Below are 24,099 nucleotides of genomic sequence, written 5' to 3'. Positions count from 1 at the left end.
GCCTCGTAGTCCATCTGAAGTTAATTTTATACTTCAACTTGCGTAATATTTCTTACTGAATTGCTCAATAGAATTTAACTGTGTGTCCTATTTAATTTATATACCATTGGTACTGGGCACACGATACGTGCTTAGGTACTTATTTAATGTTTTAAAAAATGTTTAGGTATACTCTCTATACTCACTCGTAGTTTCATTAAAACGGCTGTTATGAACATAATTTCCGCATATAATTCTCATTAACAAAATAATTAATGACCACGTTGAGTTCATTAATCGATATCATTAAAGTCACTAATGTTGAATCGAATTAATTAATTTGACGTGTAGGTAAAGTAAATAGGTACTAAAACTCTTGTTTTTTTATTATTGTAAAGGAAATATTACCCAGTTCGCAATAATACTTAGGTATACCTACTTATAAGTACGTCAGGGCCAGAGGGAACCTACCTACGGGGAATAACCTAAAGGTTAGGTTATTTAAGTCCTAAATCAAGACCTTTTCATTTGCCAATCGCTGATAAAGTTCTAGGAAATAATACAGAAAACTTAGTTACATACGACATACCTACTTGCTACTTGAAAGTTTGAAGGGACTATACCCTGATAAATTTACTAGGTACATACCATACCTGTATCTCATTCCGGCTACAATTCTATTCAGCTAATGTTGGTAGGTAGGTAGGTACACTTAGAAAGGCTGTTTTATACAATTTGGCTGATCATGTGTCGGTTTTTTCTGGGAGAGCCCAAAAATTCGCGTTTTCAAGATTGATCCAATAATAAAAGTCAGTATGACATATATGTACACATGCTCACCTCGCAAAATTTGGCGCGTTTAAAAAACACCCCGTATTTGAGCTGACATGACATCTATGTACACTGTAACTACACCTTTACTCAACGTTGTTTGTTGTTTACATTTTCATAACCACTTAAATAGCTTTTAGGAGCACTCGTAGGCTATACTATACCCGATTACCCGTGTCCTTGCTCCCATTTTTCGGCATAATGGAACATTTTCCTGTTCAGCGCTCTTCCTGTTTTCTTACGAGCGATTGAACGTATGATTTTTCCTCATTCAGCAAATAAAGGACAGGAATTATAACTTTATAACTTAAATTGATTTTTAGAAGGACTTACGGACAACAACTGTTACACAAAATTTTTGATTGAGCGAGAGTTCTGACTTTAGTTTTATACAGGGTGCGTCTAACTATGGGGCTTTAAATAAAATAATCGATTACATTTCTGTAATATAAATAATTTATTGGTACAATCAAGGTATAAAATCACATTCACGTTAAATATGTAGGGTAAACATTTGTGACGTTATCAACGAAAAGGTACGACATTGTCGGTTGTCGATAAGGTTGATTTCAAATTGAAGCTTCGCCTAGCTAGCGCCTTAAGGCTTATTGGCAACCGAAAATAATTTAAGTACCCTTTTGGTTGTCAATGGCACATTTGTAGCTATTGATTATTTAAATATGTATAATATTAATTTCACAATATTCTCGCGTTTCCCAGAACTGTCTATTAGAATATAATGGTAATAAAATCACAAGACATTTATTCTATTTGTGCCGATATTACGGAACGCCATTTGCGGATAATTTGTTGCATTGCTTCAACGACTAAATTACTCTGTCCTTTTCAAGTTTCAATGTTCAATCCAAAGTAAACTGCTGGAACCTTGACAATACACGAGTATAAATAACATATGTTTTCAATAATTTTCGAGGTCCGATTCACACGTTACATTTATTTATTAATTATATATGGCAATAATGCGTCACCTTACATATGTGCAGTGCCGATACAACCAGAGACTAGTTAACATAAAGACTTGTTTTCCTACATGTTGCTCCATTTTGGAATTCACGGGCCTACAAATCCCGGTCTTTTGATAGGCTTGCGTGGGGATATAGATCCAACACGTAGAGGCCCCTTGGAGAGCTTTAATGTCGTGTAGAACGCCTGCTGGAACCCGTTCACAGGCGCAATAATAAACACCCATGAACCGGTCGCAGCAGGCATTGGGACTATTGTAGAAAAAGTGAATAGTATATCGGTCTATGGATTGAAGTTTGGATGGACAATGAGACTGGGCTATTGATACATGTTATCATTGTTGTAGATGGCGCCACTTTAAAAGGTTTCAAATAGGACTAAACACACGTAACCTATTTGGCACGTATTGGCATCAACCACAAGTACTTACCACAATGGCTATTACTATTATGTATACTCTTGATCAGTAGTTCCCAACATTTTCAACTATTAAAATGGTTTTAATCAATCAATTCAAATAAATATTATAAATATTATGTATTTCAAAAAAATTGTTTAAACTGTGTTTGAATGGGGTTGACAACTGTCAAAGGTTCTAATAGATGGCGCCAGCACAGGTTTCCCCTCGTTTCCAGTTTTGTTCTATGGAATTTGTCTTATAGGGAATCCAAGACCGTTCGTTCGTTCGCAGGATCGACAGTTAAAGCCTATGTTTTCGTCATCGGCATTCGGCCACTTAAAATATCCAACTACATATACCTTAGTTTATCCCCCACGGTTCTAATTGCTGATTGCCGAACCGCAGCAGATAGTCTTTTAGAACAGAGGGCTTACCTCGACCCACGTTCGACGTGTTGCCTCTCTGTCGCGCTTGTAAATTCGTACGTAAGTGTGACACGGAAGCAACACGTCGAACGTGGTTCGCGGTAAACCCTCAGTTCAACAAGCAGTCTACATTTACCTGTCTTCCATTACGGCCGTCCCCCTTTTTGCGGATAACTCGTTGCATCGCATTGACCGCGACCCCATTCCGCAGTCCTTACCGGTATTGTCGGCAAGGCTGCCTGCTTTTTATGGGCCGTTGGACGTTTTCAAAACTGGTGCCGTTATGTTTATCCACTGAGATTGTATTGGATTTTATTTACAGAGGAACAGATCAAAACCATAAAATATAAATGCAGCTGCAATGTTGGAACGTTTAGTCCAGCCAAAGTCTCTGTGGTGGCTCTGCGAGAAGCGAAACCAAACCAATAACAAGCTCTCATTATTAATTTGGGACTCCGTTTAATATTTTGCTTTCCAAAAGGGTACCCTCGCATAAAAATATTAAATAAATAAATTGAGAACTGCTGGTTTAGGCCATGTTAAACTTTACACAGGGTGAAAAATCCAAGTGGTCAGTATCATTATTAATATTTGTTTTCGATTGATAAGTTTTCCACTTCTAGACAAAGGTCTTCCTAGACTTCCATTCCTAAGTGCAGTTTCTGGCCAGTTGTTATTCAGGTAATTTATAAAACAATACAATATTTACACAAATATTAACACAGCTGCAAATAACGCGTAGTTAGGTCAGTGTCTATATTAACTTACACAGGTTGAGCAATTCAAGGGGCCAGTATTACGACTCGACTTTATTTGGTTCCATAATAAATACTCCAATTTTAGCTATCATAATAGTTATTGCCAGTCTTATTGTTGGGAAGGCTGCCTGCTTTCGTCATTGGACTTCAAAACTGGTGCAGTTGCAGTTATATTTATCACCTGAGGTTTTATTGGATTGTATGTACAAGGAAACAGGTCAAAAATAAATTAACTTCATGAGCTTCATACAGGTTGAATTACCCGATTACCGATTATTAGTTTGGTACCTTTATAGTTTACCGTTGGACGTTTTTGACGGAGTTATTATTCAAATTCGTGTCTATGAACTTTATACAGGGCGAAAAATCCAAAGGGCTAGTATTAAGATTGTTTTTATTTGGTCACTTAGTTTTATAGTAATTAATTAGGTAGTCGTATAAATGTTCACCAAAAACATTCTGAGTCGTGCCTACGGGATACAAGTGTGGGTTCTGCATGTGACATTGTAATTACTATTTGTATGAACTGTAGGTGTGCAATTCCTATGTGTTGCCAGCTGATTCAAGCATGAATGTAAAAAAATATATTATACGGCGAAAAGGATTATTAAATCAAATAATGTATAAGGTAGGAGGTAGTAAAACAAACATTGTCAAAGTCACACTCATAATACCTAAACCAGCATCCAAGAACAAATTGAGCACTTGATAGGAACCAGTGACGTAATTAAGTCCAGCGACATTGCTCATCGTTATTTGTGTCCATGACCGTTGGTTACTAGTCTGAATTTGTACAAATACGTGCACACTTTGCACCTTATTCCATTGTAATAAAGAAACAAATGTATACATTTATTTGACGTCTACCGGGTGTAGGTATGTGTAGATTAGCGAATGAATGAACGCGTTGATAACAGTCGTAACGACCAATTTGCCATGCGGTATGGTGGTATGGTTATCGTTCAAATGCGACGGTTTTATGGAAATATTTGTTATTCGTTCTAGCATCCGTTTTCTCGAAAGTGTAAAAATTTGATGCATGGCATAAAATTATGGTGGTTTCTGCTAACAATAAAGCTATCTTACTGCGGAATTAGTCATTATCTAATTCCGCAGAGAAAAATAAAACGACGACGGTACCTTTCATTATAATAATTTGTCATTTGTTCCGAATTCTTCATACACGCCATTAGAATCCGTATAACATATAAATTCCAGCGGACCCCAGGCCATGAGCGATGGTAAAATGCCGGGTTATTGCGAGGAAGAAGATAACGTATAAATTCTGCAGTATTTTTGTTAATCCATATGTATAAATTTGGTTAATCTAAATAATAATGATTTAATTTAATTATTAAATATTGTATTATAAGCTTGTTAGCAACATCTATTATGAATATGAATTCGTTGTGATAATATTATCGTACAGGCTAATTAAATATACCTACTAACGTTCGTATACCGATTGTATAACACGCCGACCTTTGGCTTTGCATTGCTTCTAAGCATTGAATGATAATAAATATAGCTATTGAAATGATATTGCCTATTGCATTGACTATGCAACGCAATGCAATACTGATTCCGTTTATATATGACTATGGAAAGATATGTCACGTACTTATCTCATAATATAATTTCCGTAATTTACATTTTTCTAACCAAAAAGTGTTTTATCCGAAACGATTTTGAGGTATTTTGATTACGTTCAGACTGTTCAGTAGCTACTACATTTTATCTCGGGTAAGTAATAAGTTTTTTTTGACAAAGAGAAATGAAACAATAGGCGAAAAGCATGAAAGGGGTGCTTGTCTGTACAGAGGATTGAAACTTTAATTTGCAAGGGCGGACATTACATCCCTGGTGGCATATTCTGTTGGTAATAACTAATAACAAGTAAAGGATTTCATCTGGATTTGTTATGGATATATTATGTCAGTGTCAAATGTGGCATTTCTGGTTGGAAAACATGCTCAATGAAAGAAGTCCGATTATTTTTAAATCGTGAAATTTATCCACAATGTAAAGTTAGCCGTTTCACTAGTGTCCCCTCTTGGAATTCACGTCCGATACAAGCAGGTGCGCCGAAATAGCACAAGGAGGACGCCTGCTTAGTTTACAAGAATCCACTTCCTCTGTCTTCAAACGTAAATTAGATGGCGGTTCAGAATATTGATGAACCCCGCTTATCAGCTCGACCCATCTAGGCAAAGTGTTATACCGCCTTTTTATGGGCGAACTTGTAATAAATGTTGTCAATGAAAACAATGTTCACAAAAATACACAATAATGTGTTAATTTGAGTGAAAAAATTAGGCTTTGAGAAGGGTTCTTATACACCGTGAAGCATGAGGACCCTTTTCTGATTAAAAGCCACAAATAAGCAGTCATGTACATGTATTATCTATATATGTCATATCATATCATGTAAAACTTAATGACGTTTACTTTGCAAAATATCAAGTTTTCCATTGAGTTCTTTTCCATTTCCATTGTATTGACGTGTATAATTTTGGTATTTTCCGAACCGTCAATTACGTTATATCATTCGCACCGGTATCTCAAGTTAAACCAAAACCAATATGTACACTTGTTTAAATAATTTTGTTTAATTTCTTAAATTATTCGTCCGGTGTCAATGTCTTAAATTAAAAATCCTGTTTCATTTCGCCACTCGAATCACTGGGCGGACCTTTAGTCAGGTTTTTTGTCCTAAATTCAGTCGGACCTCGTTTCTGAATCACGTTTAAAGAATCCTCGATTACGTCATGCGCACGAGCACACTGTACATGTCTAGTCAGCTAGTTAGTCATTGTACAAAATCGGCTGGTTATATCATTAGCTTAATTCGAACAAAACTTCCGTGATACTTAGGTATCACTCAGATGTATTAAAATGGGTCACGTTTTTAGTCGAAAATTTCTCGACAAAATATGTCATGTTTAGCTCCATAACGATGAACAGGAACCACGTGATCTTTAGTCTAAAAACGCTTGTAAGTTTTGTTTATTAGATGTAAATCTCAAGTAAAATCAAAGTACAAAATTCAATAATATACACATGTACACTTATTACATGATGATGATTATAATTGTTGTTTCCAAATCAACTACAATATATGTTTTAATTTCCGTTGCCGGGCTTTATTTTCGTTGGACATTATAATTTTTTTGTCATATTCTTCAAACGAACTTAAAAAGAAAGGTAAAGATAGAGATTTCTATCGATTCAATATTTGTAAGTATAAGTTTTAATCTAAATACAATATTGGCTTCTAACCGCAAAGTAGTGCAATAGCGATAAACATACGATGTATAGGTATACTCCACGAGTAGAATGCCAATGTTCATTCGATATGCTAGAAACGATTAAAACTGGCGCTAAGTTGCCACATGCATAAATCAATGGCGACAATTTCAATTGTTACGGGATGTGGGCCTTATTTACATATATATCAATATTGTATCTAACTAGTTGATAACGTGTTTTCGTTTGCTTTATGTCTAAGCTCGCTTTGCTGTTAATGTTGTTAGTAATTCAATCCGTGTTTAACACAGTGTAAATTGAACATGGTCTCAGGATGTCACGAATAACGTGATTCAAAATTAGCGTTTTCCGCCTCATGACATGACATAATAAATAATAAATTGTCTACGCTCCTGAAATAAAGTTGAATTAAATTGAGTGAAACATATCAAAAAATTTCATTTCTATCACTTTTTTTTCACCCTGTATCTTTCTGCATAGATACAAGTATGTACGTCACGATAGCAAGTATAGTGACAATATATGGACCATAATGCATTGTTTGACTGTCTGTCTGTACCACTCCCTTAATGGATGCCACGCCTTGACAACTTACCAATGTAATTTTGAAGTCTGTATCGTTCGGTCAATTGCTATATATTTTATGATGATCGCTCCTAAGATTGTCATTTGAACAAATGTATAGACCGTTAAATTTGCCAAGATCTCATCCTCATTATTTATTAAAATGTACCTCATACGTAAATGGATAAATTATTATTTTTTCTCTTACTTAATATGATGTTCTCAATGTGTATAGGAAAAACCGGGCAAGTGCGAGTCGGACTCGCGCACGAAGGGTTCCGTACAATAATGAAAAAAAAAAACAAAAAATGCAAAAAAAAACGGTCACCCATCCAAGTACTGACCACTCCCGACGTTGCTTAACTTTGGTCAAAAATCACGTTTGTTGTATGGGAGCCCCATTTAAATCTTTATTTTATTCTGTTTTTAGTATTTGTTGTTATAGCGGCAACAGAAATACATCATCTGTGAAAATTTCAACTGTCTAGCTATCACGGTTCGTGAGATACAGCCTGGTGACAGACGGACGGACGGACGGATGGACGGACGGACGGACGGACGGACGGACGGACGGACGGACGGACGGACAGCGAAGTCTTACTAATAGGGTCCCGTTTTACCCTTTGGGTACGGAACCCTTTGGGTACGGAACCCTAAAAACGGCCAGTAAGTATATTTTAGTTTAGTACGCCATGACAAAAAGGTTCGCGTTCTAAAAATAAATCCAACGGGTTTTGTTAATAAAACCTCATCTTTTTTGTTGGTTACGTTTTACGTTATGACTTATGACCTTGGGTTCGTTAAAACGATCTCATAGACTCAGTGAATCATCTGTGGCCATGGCGACACTTATTCATTAGTAATAGTCGGATATTTGAATGCAACATTAGAAGTATTAGAACATTACTATCATTAGTTATTTACTGTTCTCGTGACAACTACTTGTGAAATCATCCTAGTCTCACATGCAGATTAATTTATTTTTGATAACACTCATAATATTTAAAGCCCTTTTTGTTTTAGCACACCTAAAAAAAAATTATGGCCGCGCCGGTCTTTATATATTTATTATTTTTCTTTTTTTTTTAGGGTTCCGTATCTGTAGGGACCCGAAAGACGTCAAACGTTATTTTTTCATTTACAATTGTTAATGCGCTAGAATGCGTCTAAGATAACTTTGCACTGATTTGAGCAGAACATAATGAGGGAGTCTCATTAACATTTTACATTAATGATGACATAGCCACACTGTGCCATTGTAAATGCAATGCAGAGTTAGCTTGGTCCAACTCTAATCTGTTCTCAAGTGAACAGCATAAAGTTTTGTGCACTCAATAAATGTTACCCTGTATACGAAACTTCAATTTGTCTTGAGCTACACACAAGTTACTTCTACATGGACCAACACGGCAAGCACATTTTGCTTGCTATATTATGTTACAGGGTACTTGGTACTAGGTACTTACTCGTACTCTAGTAATAATCTCTAATTGGAAAAGTATTCGTGGGTGGCATGGCAAATACTTTTGAAGCGTTGTTTCTTGATGCTGCTGTACCTACTAATTTAGTTTATACCTAGCTTTAGCTTCGAGCTGGCTTTTATGGTTGCTAAATCTCACAAACTAATTTCACTTAATTGTGACATCCCACGGGTAAAGGTACCATTTGGCCGTTGGAGCTTTCGCTATTTTTAACGCCGCTCCAATACTAATGAGGTGCTATGCGACGTAAGCGCCAGCCGCCATAAGGTACCTTTTCCGGTGGAACGTCACAATCATAGTCACTATAGTATACAGTAAGTATACACCTAAGAAATGGAAGAATATACGTGGAAGGTGCAAAAACAATCCAATCCCATTCTTCGAACGCGGACCGAGAGCAACAACAAACTATTAACTATGCACTATTGTTCCTACGTTCCTAGCAGAGACTATTTAATTATAAAGACTGTAGATTTACATACACAGTTGTGTTGCTCATTAATGTGGTAGGTTAATATTAGCGAGGTGTTACGTTAGGGAGGAATTCCATCTGTCCAATAACTTGTCCAATCTCATTGCGTCTCACTCTCTCATTAAGCAAAATGCGAGACAAAATACACATTGGACGAAGAAATTGGACACGTGGAATACCACCCTTAGGCCTATAGCTATAGCTAGGCTAGGTATATAGGTTTTCGTTCTATAAAATTCGGTATTTGGCACTAGGGGGTCATCCATTAATTACGTCACACGAGTTTCTAGGTTTTTTGACCCCTCCCCCCTCCTTTTCACACTTGGTCACATTTGGCAAACCCCTCCCCCCTAGTGTGACGTCACATTTTTTCTACGAAATCGCCAAATCGAATTAAGTAAGTACCTTAGTATTATTAATATTTTATCTTGAAATATTTTTGGCGATATAAATATTAGTAATTTTATAAACCAAAACTGCTTAGGAAAGAAAATTAAACGAATAAAAACGATTATCGTTTTAAAAACTTGTTATTTAAATGTACAACGAATAAAATAATTTAAATAAATTTTCGGTTACTGATGAAGTTAAAGTGACGTCACAAAGTTTGTGTCTCCCCCCTCCCCCATGTCACAATATGTCACATTTTCTTGACCCCCTCCCTCCCCCTTAACGTGTGATGTAATTAATGGATGACCCCCTAGCTTCTGCCCGCGACTTCGTCTGTGTGGTATGATAATGATGATTGAAAAAAACTACTTATAATACTTAAACGGAGAACGTAAAGCCTCAACCATATACTTACATACCAAATTTCATCTACATATATGGGTTCAGCGGTTTAAGCGTGAAGAAGGTAAAAGACGGACAGACAGAGTTACTTTCGGTTTATAGAAACTTTATTTGTCTAAGAAATTACAGGAATTTCACTTATAAGACTACTTATAAATAGTTAACTTAAAAATTATAAGTTACGCAATAAGCAAGCACTTATGACAATGTTCAATAATACACATCAGTTGCATTTGGATTTAAACTAATGATTCAAACACACAGAATAAAATTAAGATTGGACCCTAATGGTCTTAACTTTCACCACTGCATTCATTCACCTGTTAAGTGAACTCACTAGATGGCGTTATTTTAATAAGTGAAGATGAAAGCGAACTGACGAGACCTCGCAAATGTGATTCTATTATGGCTGCGATGGCCCAACGCCGGCCACTCCAAGGGACGCAGGACGCAGCCATGCGGTAGAATGAGCAATATCACTTGCTCCCTCTAACGCATAAATGCGTCCCTTGGAGTGGCCGGCGTTGGCCCATCGTGTAGAGGAGTCATTAAATATAGGGCATGGCTGAAACAGCAATTATTTTTTGCAAAATAATGTTCGTCCTGTACCCCTAGTCACTATAGGGCCTAGTGTAAATTTCATTCGATTCTGTTGCCAAAGTAGTTATGACTACGTAACTTTGTACACAAATTACCAGTCCTTATATCCACTTGTCTCTGGCTAGCCAGTTTCCCTGCACTTGACACGGTCATATTTCTATTCCGAAGAGGTTTTCACTCATAAACTCAGTTTATGGCCATACGGCCGTAACTTGAGAGGGTTCAGCCACCTCTGCAGTGTTTGATTTCGAAGGCAAATATGCGAATGTGGTTTCGAATGAGCAGACGGCCTACCGCGAACCACGTTTGACGTGTTGGCTCTCTGTCGCACTTGTAGATTCGTATGTAAGTCTGACAGGGTGGCAACACTTGACACGGTCATATTTCTATTCCGAAGAGGTTTTCACTCATAAACTCAGTTTATGGCCGTACGGCCGTAACTCGAGAGGGGTCAGCCACCTCTGCAGTGTTTGACTTCGATGGCAAACATGCGAATGTGGTTTTGAATGAGCAGAGGGCATGTGTTGCCTCTCTATCGCTCTTGTAGATTTGTACGTAAGTGTGACAGGGAGGCAACACGTCGAACGTCGCGGTAGACCCACAGGTTTCAGCTTCGGTGACTTTGAAAGTTTTATTGCACTGGAGCGGCATCAGGGGGCGAAACCGATCCTTTCGGGCATTCTCGGCTTCGTTCGGCTCGGCATTGCTCCGAGCAATTATTAGGGCTGGCACAACTTGACATCCCTTTGCGTGTACGACCACAGATAAGGCAACGACCTGAAATTTGACAACCCTAAATACTTAGCCGAAAGGGATTAGTTACCATACATAAAGGCCCCAGTACACAATGGGCCATCGCCGGCCACTCCAAGGGACGCATTTATGCGTTAGAGGGAGCAAGTGATATTGCTATCTCATTCTACCGCATGGCTGCGTCCCTTGGAGTGGCCGTCGATGGCCCCAGTAGGAATCGCTGTCAAACTTCTGTTTTGTAGGAAGTTTCTTTTCTGTACGTTAGTACTATTACTTATTCTGTGGGGGCATCGATATTTGAGTCAGATCAAGACAAGTCTGCAGTGTTTATAACGATTTTGATTGCACACTCAGTGCAAGTGTTATTTTAAACGTCAAACTTCTATGAAATTATGACGTATAAATAACACTTGGACTGCGTATGCTATCTTAATCGTTGTAGACTTATCTTGGTCTTTTGGAACGACATAGTGTGGCAATGTCATTAAATCATTATTATTGTCAAGTGTCTTTATAAAAGTCACTTTTAATTTTTTGAAATTAATTTATTATTATTTAACTTAATGTACTTACATATGTTTACAATAAGAAATCCGCAACGCAGGTTTCGTCCCGTGGCTACAAATGCAAATCAGCAACATGCCTCGTCCCAAACATACCAAGGATGACATCCGCAACAGGCTTCGTCATTATAAAATCTAAGTTAAACAATATTTAACCGTCACGAATCGTACTTTTAATTTACCCAGTCATTTTGAAATCTCAGTCATGTTTATATTGTACATTCCGAAATTGTATTGGTATTTACGAGGCAGGCTGTACGTTTCTGTACACGTGTTGTTTTCCTTAAATTACGAATTCCTTACACGACGCGTTGACCTAGTAATATTTCCAAGAAATTCGAGATACGAATATACCTTATTCAGCAAATTTTATGTTAAACTTGACTGGGGTGGGTCGTTCTCAAATTATTTTAGACTACGGTCAGCCTCAACTCTGTCAAACTTTTCATGCCTTTAGCCTTTAGTATGATTTGACATACGGCTCGATTCGGAAAATGAATTAGATTTCTACTAGACTTCAACAAGTTACGATACGGATAATTTAAAGATATTTGTAAGATAGATATGTCAAATTTGACGTTCCCGCGATTCTGGAGGTCCTCTTGAACGATTTCGACAAGTTATGACTTAGATATCCAAGTCACATGTAGTCGATATCTAAAATGTAGATCTAGTTGATCTCTATATCGTCTCAAGATCTTGTGATTATCTCTAAATCCGAATAGGCCTGGGAGTTTAGACGGAGGCACAAATCGGGAGAATGACCCGGGTGCTTTTAATAACAATCAAATTCTTACCCAAATTGTTTAGTTTAATTCTGCGTAAAATGCTTTACTTCACTTTTGTACTGAACGTTAATAATAGAAATATATATAGGTCCTGTAGCTATGTTTATAGATCAGTAATAACCTTCGAGCAACACGGAAGGGAGGCGGCATTCGCACTATTTCCCCTCTGCCGAGGTACAAGATTAGCGCGTCAATTTAATCTAGCGCGGGTAATAAAACTAGTTGCACTTGGATTTTTCACTAGACCGAGTCCAGACTAGCAATGCACGCACGAGAACTTTCCAAAGTTGCGAAACTTTCCACATGAGAAATTCTCGGTAACTTCTGAGAATGTTCTCGAGAACGAGAATTTATTTATTTATCGTAGTTTATACCATGAATATTCACGATACTTTAGGTGTAGTCCTTACCCCCAGAAAATTCCGACTTTTGGTCGTCCGCTTCCGGTCAGAAAAATGTATGACGGCCCGGCCAAACGGTCAGACTTAGGTGGGGGGTGCTCGACCAAATGTCATAGACGGACCCTGGCAGTTTTTGACGCCGCCATTTTTTTTGCAATATGGCCGACTTTTTTTTTTACTTTTTTAATTTTGTCCTAGTGCGCTGAAATTTTGGTCACGGAATCTCGGGGTCCCCTAGATACGTATGAAAAATTTTTTTTTGGAAAAATGCTACAATTGCGGGAAAACTGGCCACTTTTATTTTGTATGGCAACTTTTAAACGGTGCGTGATAGGTGGGGGGTGCTCGACCAAATGTCATAGAGGGCCCCGAGACAAAATAAACTGCATTAAAAAAAATCAAAATGGCCGATTTTTCTTTTTAATTTTTTCAAGTTGGTCCGAGCGCGCTGAGATTTGGCATGGCGGGAGACAGAGGCCTCTAGATTCTAATGAAAAAAAAAATTTTTTGGAAAAAATTGTCGAAAGTCGAAATGTTCTCTGAAATCCAGTGAGAATTTAAGCAACTTATTGGTAAACTTATCACATCAACAAAATAGCTAACTGTAATAGACAATAATATATGCATAATAACATTTAGTTTTAAGTTATGCCTATTTAAACTTTATTTCAAGTATATTCTCTTGTTTAAACAATAATTTCCATGTTGCAGGAATGTTCTGAGAACATTCTCGAGAACGTTTCCGCTTTTTGGGAATGTTCTGCAATTTGTACATTGCTAGTCCAGACGCGCGCGTGAACACTGCTGCACAAAAATGCCTGTTTGCTCGGTTTTTTGTTATAAAAAGAGGTCGGGGACATCAAATTTACAAAAAGAAAGTGTTACATTTCACATGTAATATTTTTTTTTACATATCATACGTTAAATTACATTTAAATACAATTATTATTAGGTCAGGAAATGAATGCTCAAAAAACGTTGTAGAGGGAAATGCTAGGAACACAATTTTTGACTCCGTAACTTTGTTTGGACTAGTTAGGAGGTGAACATATCAAAAGTCCCCGGCTGTAGCCCCGGTGCTGAGGGGTAGAGGGGGGTAAGAAGGTCGAATTTTTCGGTTTTTCATTGATATCTTGGAAACTTTGCGTCTTAGCGACATGACTACTAAGACAAACCGAAAGCTGATAAAATTTGTTACAAGTTTTATTCAGTCAAGTTTTTCGATATCTTGAATAGTTTTTGAGATACCCGCTCTTGAAAGTTTATTTAGGGATTTTTATTTTATCTTGATATCTACATCAGTGAAGCTGTTAGGCCATGTTTGGTATCATTTTCGTATAAATCGGGGGTGCTGAATTCATTTATGGTATCAAATTGACACTATTCCGAAGTAAAACCAAAATTTAAAAAATATATATATTTTTAAATCTCTCTTCACGCTTAAACCGCTGAACCAATTTCGTTGAAATTTGGTATAAAAATAGTTTCAGTCTCGACACAGGACATAGGATAGTTTTTATAACCAAAAGTGTCTTTTGAGGGTGTGAAAAGTGGGGTGGAAATTTGTATGGGGAGTCAATAACCGCTGAACCGGTTTAGATGAAATTTAGGATGGTATACATCTGTGTTTAGATGAAATTGATACCAAACATGACTTCAAACCTTACCTTAAGCAGTATTAACCTCAGGAATTCAGTTTCGTCGACGAAGTTGAATTTCCCCCATACTTTATTTCACAACTTTAAAGGATGATTATTGAGATAAAAAGTATCTTATGTCCTGTCTTGGGACTCGATATATCTGTATACCAAATTTCAATTAAATCGGTTGAGCGGTTTAAGCGTGAAGAGGAATTGAAAAAAAAAGATATTTATTTAATATTTATATATTTTTTCTTAGGAATGATGTCAATGTGATACCAAAAATGAATTCAGCACCCCCGATTTATATGAAAATGATACCAAACACGGCCTAGCAGCTTCAGTAATGTAGAAATCAAGATAAAATTGAAAGCCCTAAATAAACTTTCAAGAGTGGGTATCTCAAAAACTATTCAAGATATCGAAAAACTTGACTGGATAAAACTTGTAACTAATTTTATCAGCTTTCGGTTTGTCTTAGTAGTCATGTCGCTAAGACACAAAGTTTTCAAGATATCAATGAAAAACCGAAAAATTCGACCTTCTTACCCCCCTCTACCCCCCAGCACCGGGGCTACAGCCGGGGACTTTTGATATGTTCACCTCCTAACTAGTCCAAACAAAGTTACGGAGTCAAAAATTGTGTTCCTAGCATTTCCCTCTATATCTTCTTATTGCTTGGCCTATATATTTTAGTCTGAAGTAATTGTTGGATTTATCGATTTTGCTCGCTCAGTACAAATTGCGGATCGGTCGAGCGACAAATCCGACTTCTCATCTCTCAGAATACAATGACATACTTCAACGAAAATGTGTTAGTATGCGTGTTGTGACACTAGTCAGTCGTCCGTACACAAAAAGAGATCGAGGTTTGCAAGAGTTGTCTTTGACGTGTGTCATTTTCTATGTATTTGTGTCGTCATTACAGATTGGATTTTGTATGTAAGTGTGTGAGAAATGCGACTGTGTGCACCTTTCCCCCCGCGAAAAATGGCAGAAAGATTTGTACGGCGAGATATCGCTTGGGCCCCTCCCTTCCGACATGTCGGAAGCCGGTGTTGCTCGAAGGTAATAACACTGAAATCAAACTATTTTTGAAAGTTCTGTTCACTATGATTAATATATTTTTTTGGTACTTATAAGATTCCTCGTGTTGACGTGTTACCGACCATATTCGTAAACTGCAAAGATGTAGGTAGGTATATTTTATTAGCCTTGACCTCAACTACTTTGGCTAGTTATATTAAGACCATTAATTTGCCCTTATTAAATGTCTATAGCCTAGTGGGGACTATAGCCCAAGCCCTCTCGCGCTTGAGAGGAGGCCTGTGCCCAGCAGTGGGACGTATATAGGCTGGGATGATGATGATGATGAAATGTCTTACTCCTACTCAGGACTCCTGACATATATTGTTGACCGCATGAGTAGGTTAATAATTTATATTGGTATTACTATTAATTACTTACCACTTGACTTGCCAACTATTAAGGGGCCCACTGATTAACAGTCCGCCGGACGGTATCGGCCTGTCAGTTGTTTGGAACTGTCAACAGGCCGATACCGTCCGGCGGACTGTTAATCAGTCGGCCCTTTTAGTAGTAGTACCGCTAATAGTTGGCAAGTCAGTTGGTCTTGTCAGTGGTAGGAATCATATCGAAAAAAAAATAGCCAACCACAGTAAAAAAACAGCAACCAACGCATAATAACTATCACCAGTTTCTATTTTCCTTCTTAGGGTAGTTTAATTTATATGAGCCGTAATTTTGTTTCCCAAAAGAGCCGCTTGTGTTAGTTCTAATTTATTTTTCGCGTTGAATTTGGCGCTAGAGATGTGGCATCTTCCATTATAAATTCTCGAAAAGTCCGAGAACGTCATGACACACACATAACATAAAATATTCGTAAGATCTGCACAACACTAATAATCCACCACTTCACACTTCCTAAAATAGTCGACTGCAAGTTGAAAACTTGTAGGTATCAATATTAGCTTATTGCTGACCAAATAGTCTCCTATTTTAAATTTGCCAATCCTTTCTAATTAATATAACATCTAAGCAGCAACCGACAAATCCAGTCGCATATTTTATCGGAAAACCGTCGCGTTATCAAAATGACCTTCACTTTCCGCTCAGAGCTAAATTGTTGCATAAACATTAAACACATCACTGTTTGCATTAGCTACGTACGATACGAACCACAACAATACGAGTGTGATGAATATTGTGTCATCTGTATTATTAGTTGAACTTGGAATGAATTATCGTATATCTTGAAAGCGATAACCTATTTGTCTCGACCTGCAGGAAATTAAAGACTGAAAACACATTTCGTTTTGGAAGATATGTAATTTAGCCATTGAAATATTATGTTTCTCTTAAATCTCTTAAGGTCAGGTGGGGTAAGAGGAATTATGAGAGAAGGTGGAAACTTGTAGGTAAAATACAGTTAGAAATACTTAAAGATATTAAAAACTAAATTAAATGCTAATAATATTTACGTATAAGGACTTTTTTCATACGGTTTCTCTTATTCCGAGAAAAATTAAGTATGTTTCCCTTATCCCTGACCTTATATGGTCAATTCGGTGTAAGGATAATTGCTAGCATTCCTACACAGTCACAGAGCATTCCACAATTAGTGTTGCTTACGAAACACCTCTCTTTGAATACTACTTGAGAACATAAAGCAAGGTTTTAGTCTGACACGATTAAGTTTTTATGCCCAGCAGCATGGCATTTCTTCTTTATATTACCTATTAATAATAGCATTAAAAGTATTATGAGTTATTAGAGTAGCCTCTTGTGACTGACTGATGGAAAGCTCCTATTTCTTTACTGTTTCTGACAGAGACACAGACCAACCCCTAGGCGGTTTTTTGTGGACGGAGGACACGGGGAAATTAATACTCTACCCTTAATTTTTATCTCGGACAAATAGATAATTATTTTAAGATGCCCAGATATTTACCTTTGGTTACCCTTCGCTATTCGTCAGGGACACACGTACTGAATTACTGATGTTTCCGTCAGTCATGTCCGGCGGACAAATCTGTCAATGTATAGCGAGAATTGGGTGGTATACCTAGTTATTCTGCTATGAACTTGTTGTTTAACATATCCGTTTGTTTATTTCAGATCAACAGCAAATACAGCGAGGACCTCGCGCAGGAATGCCTGGAATGGATCCGACAGATCACCGGCGAGCCGGAGAACGTGTCCGGGGACATGGACAACTTCTACGAAATACTCAAGGACGGGACCCTGCTTTGCAAGTAAGCATGTTTTTATTAGCCCGTTATAGTGTCCCACTGCTGGGCAAAGGCCTCTCCCCTTGATTTCCACAACTCCTTGTAGTACTTTTTCCGGCCCGTTACTGATGAAGGCGTCTAAGGGTCGGTTGCACCAAACTGTTCGTATTAAATTTTTGTGTAGGTATGGAAAGTTTCATAGTAATGCGCCGGGGCGCGCCGGCTGACGTTTTTTATTCAGTCTGTCAAATGTGGTTGGTGCAACTGGCCCTAAGTCGTCCCGCCATCTCCGTCTGGGCCTGCCCGTTCGCGCTTCTTTTGGGGCATCCACTTGGTGGCTATACTAGCCCACCTATCCGGATGCATGCGGTAGATGTTTTTGTGTATATATTAAAAATAAATCTGACTGAATGAGAGGTAAAATATGTGCTTTTGGGCAAGAGGTATATACTTAGGTGACGGTTGTTGAGAGACAGCCATCCAATAAATTGGCAACAAGCATGTAAAACACTACTTAACCAACCGATTATAGTTGTCGTGCCTTTTATCATTTGCACCGATTTGGCAGACTAACTAATATTTGCTCGGATATTGACGTAAATTTGTCCAATTAGGTATGGTATACCATCAGACAGGCTTAATGCCTGTTTGCTAACGACGTGAAAATGAAGAGAAATAATAGTAAATTAAACTTGTAATTTACGATAGATTATTTTCAAGACGACATTTTCAAATAACGTTTAACGAATATGTTCGCTCAATTTACATATTTTGTTGATAAAGCAGAATTTTACTAGTGCCTAATATGTACAATAAGTAAATGTGTTAAATGCGAATTCGATAACTACTTATGCTCATTTCTAACCAATCAAAACGTCAAATTCCAGGCTAGTCAACACCATCCAGCCGGGTCAAGTTAAAAAGATCAACGAGTCAAAGATGGCGTTCAAATGCATGGAGAACATTAACGCCTTCCTGGAGGCCGCGAGACAGCTCGGAGTACCTGCTCAGGAGACCTTCCAGACGGTCGATCTGTGGGAGCGACAGAACCTCAACTCCGTTGTGATTTGCTTGCAGTCACTTGGCAGAAAGGTAAACCTCTAGCGACATCTAGTTAAACAGTATTAAGAGTTCTCGTATCTAGCTTGAGCTTCCTGCTCAGGAGACCTTCCAGACGGTTGATCTGTGGGAGCGACAGAACCTCAACTCCGTTGTGATTTGCTTGCAGTCACTTGGCAGAAAGGTAAATTTCTAGCGACATTTAGTCAAATAGTATAAGAGTTCTCGTATGTAGCTTGGGGTGCCTGCTTAGGAAAGCTTCCGGCCAGTGGATTTGTGGGAGCGACAGTATCTCAACTCAGAGGTGAATTGCTTGCAATCCCTTAGGAAGTTAGGAGTAAGGTAAACTTACTTTAACAGCATGTAGATAGATAGTATGAAAATATGAAAATCTGGCTCGGACGAGTGCTTGCTCAATAGAGCTTTCCAGATGGTGGACTTGTGTTATGTTGTGGGAGCCTCAGAACCTCAAATCCGTGATCATTTAATTCCGCTGTTCTACTTCTTGTTCACGTGGTATGAAAGCACTGTAGATGCTCTTCTCCTGGCCTTTTTTATATCCCTGTAGTAATGTCTTCACATACACCTTGATACAGTCTTACACCTTTGAATTTCTTCGCAATTAATAATGCCGATGGAATATATTACTCCGAAAATTAAATCAAGCAACTGATTTCCCCGAGCAACCAACGTCGGTATAGCAACCCAACATATAACAATAAGTAATGACAATACTTAAGGAAAATGAGAAAAGGTCTCATGTTTACTTTGCAAATTCTCGTTAGCTTGACGACAGTTATTTGCCTTTAGACCTGCCCTGAAATGTTATTCTAATTGCTTACTGAGTGTTGGCGAACCGAACTCTTATGCGGTATTCACATTGGATACTTACGGATCCGCAAGCCGCTGCGGTGTGCGAGCGAGACATCGTTATATACATTTATAGTGCTGCCTCGCTCACAACTGAGCGGCGCGGCGTGCGGATCCGTAGCAGTGTCATGATTAATTTGATTTGAATTTTAAATGAAGGAAGCAATCCAAAGATAGTGGTTGCACTATAATGGTACAATAAACATTATTTTGTTTCTTTATTTCGCCAAAATTTTACGGTCTATACAAAAATATTCGAGACTCGAAACAACTCGAGAATTCACGAATCTCGAGAAATAAAATGGGTCGAGTAATCAGAAACGCTAATGTCAAGTAAAATCAATGAAAAATACGCAATCCAACGCAATACTTAGTACCTAATGTATAAGTACAAAATCTTTAGATTTTCATTATGCAACTAAAACCTACCGGAGGCGGACGGGACCTAAAGCCGACCACTGACTAACAATCCGCCGGACGATATCGGCCGGTCAGTTGTTCGGAACTGTCAAATTGTTGTTCTAACTGACAGGCCGATATCGTCCGCAGTGTTGCCAACTTGGCCTAAATGATGCTAGATCTGGCATATTTTCACTCGCTTTGGTACCAAAATTTTCCATTTAGCATCTGGCATATTTTTTACCACAATTTAATCTAAGCCAAGTTTGCACCAACTTGGCAGCAACAATATGCGCCATCGCCTTATGTGGTTCATATTTTCATATGAATTTTGACTTTTCAAGTGATATTTTAGCATTTTATTAGCATAGGTGTTTCAAAAATCTTTGGCATAATTTTGGCATAATCTAGACATTAGTCTAGCATTTTTTCAAAATCCGAGTTGGCAACACTGATCGTCCGGCGGCCTGTTAGTCAGTGGTCGGCTTAAGGGATAGGTCAAAGTTTCACTGGTTAGCCTGAATTTAAGATTCTCCTGCGCTCACCAAGCATTCGCAATCGGTTTGTGCAAAATAAATAATGAGTATGCGAGGACTCATTTCCTTTATGCACGAGGCAAACATAACGTCACGAGTTAGCTGGAGTACCATCACTAGTTTATGAACGACTTTAAACTGTTACTGTAGAGTTTAAGGGAAATGAGTCTTAAGTTGGTTCAGGAGCGTTCAAAATTGTAGATCAAGGGCTGATGTTTAGCTTCTCTAAGCGTGTATGAATTTCTGCCTTTTCTCGTGAACTGGTATTGCCGATTTGCCACAGTCCCCAAATTATCAAGTCAAATCTTGGAAGCTAAATTTGACCCACTTCCCGATTTCCGATTGAGCTGAAAATTTGCATGCATATGTAAGTCGGGTAACAGTGCAATATTATATTATGCATCGAGCTGTGATAATGGGGACAGGAGGTGCCCATAGAAACACCGTAATGAAACAGCGCAACCAATGTTTGGGGTTTTTACAATAGTCTCGATGACCTGTGGTAAGAAAAGTAAAATCAGCTATAAAAGCTGTACTAAAAATGATTTTTTTGCCTAAAACTATTTTTTTCTTTTCTTCAGGCCCACAACTACGGCAAGCCGTCCATCGGGCCCAAAGAGTCCGAGAAGAACGTGAGAAACTTCTCAGAGGAGCAACTGAGGGCCGGCCAGGGGGTCATATCGCTACAGTACGGCTCGAACAAGGGCGCCACGCAGAGCGGTATCAACTTCGGCAACACGAGGCATATGTAGGCAGTTAATGTGTTGTTTATATGGTAAAACGAATAACTTATAGCTACAGATACATTGAGTAAAGGCCCCTGTACACAATGGGCCAGCGCTGGCCAGTCCAAGGGACGCAGCCATGCGGTAGAATGAGATAAAAACGCATAAATGCATAAAAAAAACAGTGCGTCCCACAGACTGGCCCACGCTGGCCCATTGTGTACAGGGGCCTTAAAATGCGTAATATCTAGGACAATTTCGTGCTTGGAATTTGACAGGTACTTGAGCGAGATGGCGCTGTGGCCATGGATTTTGCGGTAACTCTTGATTGTCAAAAGTTGACGTTTGACAATTCAGTGGCCTCGAAACATAATGGCGCAATACAGCGCCATCTGTTTTGGGTGTCAAACTAATGGGCACGTTATTTTCTTAGACTTTACCTCTGTTACAATCAATTATCTTTGCTTATAGGGTTAATTTTCGTAAATAGTCAGGAACATCTAGGCTACCCTTTTTCATCTTAGTGTTTTTTTGGCTGCATCCTTTAAGGAGGAGTCTAGGAGTCGGCAAAATTTTGAGAAGAGCCAACCGCAATTGATATCACCAGTTTTAGGAATCCAAAAACCGGAAAATGTTGTTTTCAGTGGTCTAAGGGCTTTAAGCTCTAAGCAATTGCTTGGGTAACTTAAAGAGACGCAAAAGTACCACGAAAGGGCCTTGGTATGCCAACCCCTACGCTAGACGACCTATTCCAAAATTTTGCACAGTTTTTAAGAGAGCGACTGCTATAAATTTTTCTCAGCCTAGTAGGAAAATTTTAAATCAGCCTACAACACTGTTTTTACGTAACAAACGTTTTACCATATAAACTCTAAGCTATTTATATCTAAACGATGATTAGCATTAAGACTCGGCTGGCGCGTTATTTTCCATGGAACTCTATACGTTACTACATTGCAAAATGCATCATCAGGTGCCTACGATACATTTACATAAATGGCACTTGTGTGTGAGTAATGACAAGATAAACAGTAGGAAATTGTGTTCTAATTTTAAATGTATTTACTAAGAACTTCTAGAAAACACGGCACCGCGTTTCCACGCAATCAAGCGGGGCCTATGTGATTTTTTTTTTCTAACTTATACCTGCTTTACAAACTCGTATGGACAATGATGGAAAAATGCGAGCATTCGTAACCTTAAAGCTAATCATCCTTTCATACACCATACATACAATTTAAAATGTAACAAGACACAAATTAATTGCACTAGAGATTTCATTAATAGACTAGTTAGATTAGTAAACAAAATGTTGTCATAGAAGACTTGACAGTGGACCATTTTCGTCGTTCCTCAAAAATCTCGAGTTTAGAATCTCTGTGTGTTTTAAAAGTGTATTTCGGTTTCAAATTGACATATTTTTTAAGCGTTTTATCTATATTTGTCATTCCCAAGTCATTCCATTTTGTGGATTATTTTTATACCATAGGCGTATTTGTTGAGATCTTTTGTTAAATCTGACTTTGACTTAGTATTATACGAATTTAAGACATTTTAAAATTGGCTTAGCTTTTTACATAATAATTAAATAATTTAGCATTGTGCCAATGTTATTACATATTCTTCCATTTTAAAGTTTCCTTGCTTACCATGCAATAACTTCAAAAGTATAATAAATCGAACTTTGCATTTATTGAATGTGCCTTCGAGCTCCGAAGGAGCCAAAAACTATTGAAAAGATGTCTATAAAAATTATAAAATTTGACTTATACGTATACCAGGGTTTCCTTGTTTATTTATTAATTATATCAAGTGATCATTCCACAATTTAGACATATTAATAAGTACCTACATTAGTACATACTGTGATTAATATTTTTTTATGGACATTCTTCTATATATTTTCGTATTGCATACTGGAAGACGTTAGACTAAGTTTCATCTTAACAAAAGTAGGTACATATACTACATAGCTGTATGCAGTACGTGGAATAAATAAGTACTTAAAGTATATTGTGTTTTGTTTTATATATCTTTCTTCTTCTTCCTCGCGTTGTCCTGGCATTTTTGCCACGGCTCAAGGAAGCCTGGGGTTCGCTAGACAACTAATCCTAAGAATTGGCGTAGCCTCAAGTTTTTACGAAAGCGACTGCCATCTGACCTTCCAACCCAGAGGAGAAACTAGGCCTTGTTGGGATTACTCCGGTTTGCTCACGATGTTTTCCTTCACCGAAAAACTCATAGGTACGAGCCGGGGTTTGAACTTGCGATCTCCGGATTGAAAGTCGTACCTGCTCTTACCACTAGACCGCCAGAGCTTCCTTAATATTCTCTCATATCGAGCCTTCATAGTTACAGAGTGGTACAAGCAATATAAACTATGCGATAAAAGTACTCTCAAGTATTATCTCCAATTTTTTAAGTCTTTGACGTCCGCCATGGGTTAAGAGTTCAAGACACCTTATCGTTGGTAGACATTATGGCAAGCTAATTGGTTCATGCTCCACTTTATCATTTCAAAAAGCTAACTGCGCAAAAGATGCTGAACTGAAGTCCACATT

At 38.0% G+C, this 24,099-nt stretch overlaps 1 protein-coding gene across 2 annotated transcripts in view; it reads left to right on the top strand.

The window, feature by feature from the left end:
- Positions 1 to 23,549, top strand: part of LOC134667461 (myophilin-like) — a 29,645-nt gene extending 6,096 nt beyond the window's left edge. The window contains exons 2-5 of one of the 2 annotated variants that reach the window (XR_010098638.1): positions 17,837 to 17,973; positions 18,837 to 19,041; positions 21,395 to 22,063; positions 22,099 to 23,549. Coding sequence is in view for 1 of the 2 variants with exons in the window: in XM_063524879.1 (XP_063380949.1) it covers positions 17,837 to 17,973; positions 18,837 to 19,041; positions 21,395 to 21,565 (513 nt within the window). In the remaining variant the exon portion in view is untranslated. Of the gene's footprint in view, positions 1 to 17,836; positions 17,974 to 18,836; positions 19,042 to 21,394 lie in introns of both variants that reach the window. The other variant, XM_063524879.1, reaches the window with a different exon arrangement.
- The last annotated feature ends 550 nt before the right edge of the window (positions 23,550 to 24,099 follow it).

Source organism: Cydia fagiglandana, chromosome 9 (genome assembly GCF_963556715.1).
Source record: "Cydia fagiglandana chromosome 9, ilCydFagi1.1, whole genome shotgun sequence".
Taxonomy (NCBI): domain Eukaryota; kingdom Metazoa; phylum Arthropoda; class Insecta; order Lepidoptera; family Tortricidae; genus Cydia; species Cydia fagiglandana.
This window is presented reverse-complemented; position numbering and strand designations above follow the sequence as displayed.